The sequence below is a fragment of the Myotis davidii genome, unplaced genomic scaffold (genome assembly GCF_000327345.1).
Source record: "Myotis davidii unplaced genomic scaffold, ASM32734v1 scaffold64, whole genome shotgun sequence".
Classification (NCBI taxonomy): Eukaryota; Metazoa; Chordata; class Mammalia; order Chiroptera; family Vespertilionidae; genus Myotis; species Myotis davidii.
Genome location: NW_006296226.1, coordinates 5,123,487 through 5,131,562, shown reverse-complemented (window position 1 = coordinate 5,131,562; position 8,076 = coordinate 5,123,487). Strand labels below are relative to the sequence as shown.

General features: G+C 39.9%; 1 protein-coding gene across 1 annotated transcript; it reads left to right on the top strand.

Moving 5' to 3' along the window:
- The first annotated feature begins 3,867 nt into the window (after positions 1-3,867).
- Positions 3,868-4,818, top strand: LOC102758687 (olfactory receptor 1J4). The gene has a single exon (XM_015568811.1). It carries the CDS (start codon positions 3,883-3,885, stop codon positions 4,816-4,818), a length of 936 nt encoding a protein of 311 aa, XP_015424297.1. The 5' UTR covers positions 3,868-3,882.
- The last annotated feature ends 3,258 nt before the right edge of the window (positions 4,819-8,076 follow it).

Genomic DNA, 8,076 nt, shown 5'->3' with positions numbered 1-8,076 from the left:
TAAGGTAAAGCTAAAGGAGTTCATTACCACCAAACCAGGATTATATGAAATGCTGAACGGTATCCTTTAAGAAGAGGAAGAGGAAGAAAAAGGTAAAGATACAAATTATGAACAACAAATATGCGTCTATCAACAAGTGAATCTAAGAATCAAGTGAATAAATAATCTGATGAACAGAATGAATTGGTGATTATAATAGAATCAGGGACATAGAAAGGGAATGGACTGACTATTCTTGGGAGGGAAAGTGGTGTGGGGGATGCGGGAAGAGAGTGGACAAAAATCGTGCACCTATGGATGAGGACAGTGGGTGTAGAGTGATGGAGGAGGGTGAGTGCGAACTGGGAGGAGGGGAGTTATAGGGGGGGGGGAGAGGAACAAATGTAATAATCTGAACAATAAAGATTTAATTAAAAAAAGAAAAATAATACAATAATAATAAATCATAATAGGTGAATAAACTCTGTGTTTTGCATACTCACAGCTGGAAACCTACTTTTCTCTAACCCTATGTGGCATTTTATAATTTTTCTCTATGTTTAAAATTATTTAAAACGTTAAGTTGAAAAATCCTTTGTCCCAACTGGAACAATGCCCAAGAAGAAAGGCGTCAGGGCATGACTGGAATCACGGCCAATGTCCCCTAGGACTCCAGTCCCTCTGGCTCTTGGACACATGGATTCCCAAAGGCAGAAGGAAATTAGCCACAAGGTTGGGGAATTGGTTGTAGTCTCTCATTAGTACTTAAGTGTTATCACTGGACTCATTTCTCTGGAGCTGGTTAAGGGAAAGGAAAGTGTGTAGAAGTGCCAAGGCCCCAGATATTTCTTCTGTGTGTCTACATATTAGGTCTCCTAAAGAAAACCTTAGGAGATAGATGACAGTCTTGAGCAGAAGGTGTCTGAACTCACCAGTGAGGAGCCCAGGTGAGAGGAGCTGGAAATCTGCACTTGGCGATGAATCTGCCCGTGCTAATGGGTGCATGTCTGAGACTCTGAATCCATGAATTTGTCTGTGTATGTCCACATGTATTGTATATGCTTGTGTACGTGGTATTTAATAGTTGCATGTGTAAGTGTGTGTGTCTGTGGGAGCTATGTATCTGACTCAAAGTCCTGTTTTCATGCACATAGAACAAGTTATCACTTCTTGGTGTGTGGTGAGGGACTCCTGATTCATGCCTATAATAAACATTGGCATCACAGCTGAGCATCAGGAGTGCTGCTGCTGGACAAGAAGATGCCCGACCTCACCAGGAACCAAGGTCAGGTCAGAGAGAGCTCACACCTCTACTCAGCAGCATGCACTGGTGCACATGGGAGCTGTGCTGTGGGTGACACACTCATGTGTGAAGAGCTGGCTCACACCTCTACTCAGCAGCATGCACTGGTGCACATGGGAGCTGTGCTGTGGGTGACACACTCGTGTGTGAGAGCTGGAAGGGGTGTTGTTTGATTTTCTCTGTGTGTATGTGACCATGTGTATGTGACCAGGTGATTGGGTGTTGTTGCTGGTTTAATGACTGCCTGTGACTGAATAGGCTTAACTGCACCAAGTAGACACCCGTCCCCTGGAAGGGGATGGTCAGAGTGGTGGACCCCTGCCTCTCAGTAATAGGAGGGTGTGTGCTATTTGTTGTGGTGAGTGTGTGGCTGGGTGTGCATATGTGCTGTGGTGTGTGTTTCTTATGAGATTTTTCACAAAAATATTTTTTATTGATTTCAGAGAGGAGGGGAGAGAGACATAGAAACATATGTCTCTATGTTTGATGAGACAGAATCATTGATCAGCTGCCTCTTGCACACACACACTAGGGATTAAACCCACAGAACAGGCATGTACCCTGATCAGAATTGAACCGGGACCTCGTGTTTGATAGTTTGATACTCTACCACTAAGCAACACCAGCCAGGCTTGTTTAAGATTTTCTAATAGTGGTCTTGTGTGCTTTTGGTGATGTGTGTACAGTGCTTGAGTTATGTATATGTGATGAGTTGAGTGTTACCAGCTGAGTCCATAAGTCAGGTGTGTTAGTATTTTTGTGGGTGAGTGGTCCATCACTGTGTGTTGTGTATGTCTCACTTACTGTGTTACTTATGGTATGCATGTGTGTAGACAAGTGTTTTTGAGCTGAACCACATACTGACTATTCTTCCCTGAGGACGGGAACGTGGTCACAGTTGACTGGAATCCTCAGTTCAGCAGTGTGTGTGTGTGTGTGTGTGTGTGTTTATGGGCATTACAACTCAAGTATGTCCTTACCTGTCCTCCTTTTCTGGCACCATTAGCTGAGATAGCCACACTCTAAGAAACTCCTGATTTCTTGAAACAAATCTGCTCTTCTTTCCATGTACCAGAGTGTGAGAGTTCCTCAGATTTTGCAATCTCTTCTTTACATTTTCTTTTCTTTTTAAAATGATTTTCTCTGTGTTTTTTTGTTTGTTTGTTTTGGTCATTTTTAAAAATTTTCCTTTCCTCCTCTTTACTTTTATTAAACATCCCAGGAAAATAACCTGCAGGCAGCATGCTGTGTGAGATTATTGGGCTGTTTCACCATCAAATAGTGCAGAGACCTTGGGAAAGTAACTTAAATTTTGGTCTTAGTCTTCCCATTTATAAAATGAAAAGAATTACACTTCTATTGTGAATCTTACAGAGGCACTCAGTAAACAGTTATTGTGTATATAAAGTTAATATATTTGAGAATTTATTGTCAGTTGGAAGGTATATAAAGGAGTGAAATTATCTAGTAAGATGTTTCAGAATTTTGGACGACTTTGAGTCCTCACAGCTCTAATATAATACATTGTGCTGGCCTACCCAACTAAGAAAAAGGATGTTTCCCTTTGTAATAGTTAAGAGCATGTATTCTAATCACAAAGATACATTATTCGGAACCCCATGAAGTAGCTAATACTTGGCGATTTTTATTATCTAAAAAATGATAATACATATATCAAGTTTTATACATTACATATTACATATATTATACATATAGCTATGAACATGTGTGTGTGTCCTTCTATTCTCTACTGCATTGCTGTGTGCCTAGAGAATTTGTATCATTTATGTTTATATTTCTTAAAAACTCAAAAAGGTGAAAGAACAAAAATTTTTAGTGCAGCTGTGATAAGGTATTAAAATCTGGGAATGCAAGTATAACGTGTGGATTTAATTAGGAAATGTAGGTAGGTCCTTAGGCCAATATGCAAATGTTGTACTTAATGGTCAAACATATTATGTAATATAGTTTGTGCACTATTTTTTGGTTTTGGAGCTATTCTGGCATCAAGTGGTTTTAAATGGTTGAGAGTGTCCCTGAGTTTAGAGCTGTGGGTCAGTGAGACCTGGCAGATTCACAGGGGGAGTGTGAAAATGCTCCAGGAAGCCCTGAATTCTCACTTTATTTTAAGACACTAATAACTGATACCAGTTTCCGTGGCTCATTTTCTATTTCTGCCACAGTGAACTACTATTGTTTGGCTCTGGGCTGGTGTAGAAATGATCCCTCCATGCTCATGTAGATCTAATCTCATAGAAGTTGGCTCCTTGCTTTTCTTGTTCACTGCTGCATGTCAGTCCTTAGAAGAGGTCCTGGCACAGACTTGATGTTACAAGTAATGGTTGATTAAAACAGAGAACTCCTTCTTGCTACTGTGTCGAGGTCCTGTTGACCACTTTGGGGGGTTATGTGTTCCTGGAGCCAGACTGGGAGAAAGGGAAGATGCACGCATCCACAAGTGTGAGAAATAAATATGGAAGTATTTAAAAATGAATGGTTTTCCCATAGAATGACCATATGAGATGTGATGGTTCTGGTCATCCTGCTTAGGTTCCTGAGATTCCCAGCCCTTCCTCATCCCCAGCAGACAGAAGAGCAGCATGAGGCCTGAGAACCAGAGCAGCGTGTCCCAGTTCCTCCTCCTGGGGCTCCCCATCCCACCAGGGCAGCAGAGCGTGTTCTTCACCCTGTTCCTGGGCATGTACCTGACCACGGTGCTGGGCAACCTGCTCATCATCCTGCTCATCAGGCTGGACTCTCGCCTGCACACGCCCATGTACTTCTTCCTCAGCCACTTGGCCTTCTCTGACATTTCTCTCTCCTCTGTCACTGTCCCTAAGATGCTCATGAACATGCAGACTCGGCAACAATCCATCTCCTATGTGGGATGCATTTCTCAGATGTATTTCTTCATACTTTTTGTTGGTCTTGACAATTATCTCCTGGCTGTGATGGCATATGACAGGTACGTGGCCATCTGTCACCCTCTGCACTACACCACCATCATGAGGGAAGGGCCGTGTGTGCTGCTGGTGGCTGGCTCCTGGATTCTCTCCTGTCTCCATGATTTGTTGCACACTCTCCTCTTGGTCCGACTATCCTTTGTTGCCAATAATATCATCTCCCACTTCTTCTGTGACTTTGCTGCACTCCTGAAGCTGAGCTGCTCAGACATCTTCCTTAATGAGCTGGTCCTATTTACTGAGGGAGGAATGATTTTCTTCCTGACTTTTGGTGTAATTTTGGGCTCTTATATACGCATAGGAACCATCATCCTGAGGGTGCCCTCCACTAAGAGACTCTTTAAAGCCTTTTCTACCTGTGGCTCCCATCTCTCTGTGGTGTCTTTATACTATGGGACAGCTGCAGGTGTTTACTTTTTCTCCTCATCATGGGGTTCCAAAGACATAATTGCTTCGGTCATGTATACAGTAGTTACCCCCATGCTGAACCCCTTCATCTACAGCCTGAGGAACAGAGATATAAAACAGGCCTTCGAGCTGTATGTCAATAGGGTTAAGTTCTTTAACTGGTAATCACAAAATCCACTTGTTGTTGTTAGGAGCACAGTGAGATAGATCTAAAATTATTGTATGATCAACATCTCCATATAGCTTTAATAGAACATGCATTCTGTTGTCTGGTACAAGTGTTGTTAATATGTCAGCTAGGTCATGTTTGCTACCTGGATTGTTAATAATTCATTATTCTGAATTGACGTTTTTCATTTGTTTATCATCTCTTATAAGAAATATGCACAACCCTATGCAGAACATGTTGCACATTTATAATTTGTGGATTTGCCTCTTTCTGTTTTGCTATATTTCATTTTTTGCTTACATATTTTTTATTTTGTGTTATATAAGATGCACTTATTTAGCATCATATTCTGCCTTGATGAACTTTATTTATTTATTTGCTTTTGAACTAATTCCTTTATGACGGGTTTAGTTGGCTTTAAGCTGATTGTGCACATCTCTTCCCACTGCACAATCAATTACATCATGTTGGCAGACTGCAATCAGCCATGATGAGTAATTACATATGAAAATTGGTATGTGCTACAAAGCAAGGCTGTTAAAAATCTAGAGACTTTTCAAAAATGCTTTTAACAGCATACCGCTTCATTTATAATTAGGAAAATTTTTCTAGTAATGGGTCCTACCTTAGCACCTCATCTACTTATCATATGAGCATAAGTACATATACCGATATAAATACAGACACAGATGAAGATATTAGTGTAGTATAGGTAATAAAGAAGGCCATGACCTGAAATTGAACTTGCAACCATTCAGTGTGCCGGCTGAAGCTGTAACCACTTAGCAACACCGGACAGGGCTATTCCCCATTCTTTCTGTCTCAGTCCTGACCTACATCCTATGAGTACACACACCCAAAGCTTCAAAATGAGTAACCATGGTAATGGATTATCACTCAGAGAATAAAAATCCATGAGTGAAAATGATATAAATGAATAAATAAAAAAACCAATGACTAAGGAATGAGGGTAAGTGTTTTCATATAGGAGAATACAACTAATAAACAAGAAAGATACAATAGAATGAAAAGAATCACCATTTGGCCTCAACATTTTCAATAATTTTGTCATATAAGAATTACCAATGGATGTTAACTATAGTGGGTGAAGTTTTAATAAGGAAAAAGTTATGCTTACATTATATCAAGATATCTACCCAAATGGTACCCATTAATTATAAGGTTAAAATATTAACTTGAAGAAAATTGTGACTTTTCTGTAGAGAGCTTGGCAGATACCACCTTAGCCAACAGATCAAGGATTAAAACACTAGAGATTTCAAAATATCTCCAGATTATCTGAAAGCTGCACCCACTAGCTCCCAGCCCCAAACCAGATTTGCAACTAAATTGCAGAGCAATCAATTTGAAATCAACTCAAGGATAGCTAATCTGAAAACTTATAACCAAAGAGTGCAGTAGAAATCACATGGGGTGGTAGGAGGGTGGAAGATGGTAAAGGGAGAGCCTCCTCATAAATGTGTGGTTGTGCTGAAAAGCCAGCGGGATATTGCAGGCATGGAGCTCCCTCCCCCTAGAAGCATCAGGTCTCAACCCCATGCAGGGATCCCCCACCCAGAGCAACAGAGAAGTGAGGAGGAGCCTGCATAGCATCAGGTGTTTGGAATCAGTGGGAATTCTGTCCACTGGAGAAATTTGGACCACACTATTCCAGGGAAACCAAAATTAAGACTTCCCAGTCTTTATTCATTACCACCAAACCAGCACAGCAAGAAATGTTAAAGGGTCTGCTTTAAGAAGAAAATATGTATTGTAGAGAGGCACATAGGTAAAAGGAAAAAATGGCAAGAAACAAGTAGCTATCAATAATACCTTAAATGTAAATGGATTATTGGCTCCAATCAAAAGACACGGGGTATGGGGAGGGTGGTTGGGTGGGAGGTAATCAACCGAAGACATTGTATGCATATATGCATTACCCATGGACACAGGTAATAGGGTAGTGAAGGACTGGAGTTAAGGGCGGGGGGAAGCAAGGGCGTTGGGTGGGAAGGCTAGAGGGAGTCAATGGAGGAAAAGGGGGAATATATATAATACTTTCAAAAATAAAGAAGTATTTAAAAATAAATAAAGATGTTAACACATCTTATGTTTCAAAAAAGACATAGGGTAGCTGAAAGGATAGGAAAACATGAGCCACATATATGCTGTCTATAAGAGACGCACCTCAGAACAAAAGATTCACACAGGTTGTAAGTAAAGTGACGGGGGAAAAATAAGCCATGCAATGGAAACAAACAAATAACCCGCTGGGGTAGCAATACTTATATCTGACAAAATAGACTTCAAAACAAAGGCCATAACAAGAGACAAAGAAGGTCTTTGTCTAAAGGAATTACTATTACTAAAGGAATTGATCCAACAAGGGGCTATAACCCTTGTAAACATATATGCACCTAATGCAAGAGCAACTAACTATATAAAGAAATTCTTGGTAAATTTTAGGGAGAGATTGACAGTCATAGTAGGGGACCTTAACTGGATAGACTAAGATCTATCATCACTGGATAGATGTTTCAGACAAAAACTCCAGAAGAAAAAAGCGACCTTAAACAACAAACTAGATTGGATGGATTTAATTGATATTTACACAACATTTTACCCCAAAACAGCAGAATATACATTATTTTCCAGTACACATGAAACATGCTCAAAGATACACCACATGTGAGGACACAAAATAAGTCTTAATAATGCAAGATGATTGCAATCATATCAAGCATCTTCTCGGATAACAATGGTATGAAACTAAATATCAACCACAGTGGGAAAAAAATTCTCAAAAATATTCAAACACATGGAGGCCAAACAGCATGTTATTAAACAATGAATGGGTTACCAATGAGATCAAGGAAGAAATAAAAAGTCACATGAAAATGAAAACACAAAACCCAAAATCTATGGGATATAGCAAAAGAAGTCCTGAGAGAGAAGTTCATAGCATTAGTAGTCTACCTCAAGAAGCAAGAATAATCTCAAATAAACAATCTAATTCTACGTCTAAATGAACAACAAAAAAGAGCAACCAATGATGCCAAGAGTAAGTAGAAGGAAGGAAATAACAAATATCTAAGTGAAAATAAATGACAAAGAGACTAAAAAAATCAATACAGAAGATCAATGAAACCAAATGCTAGTTCTTTGAAGACATAAACTAGATTGGTGAACCATTAACAACACTCATTAAGAAAGAAAGAGAGGGGGGGGACCCAAATAAATAAAATGAGAAATGA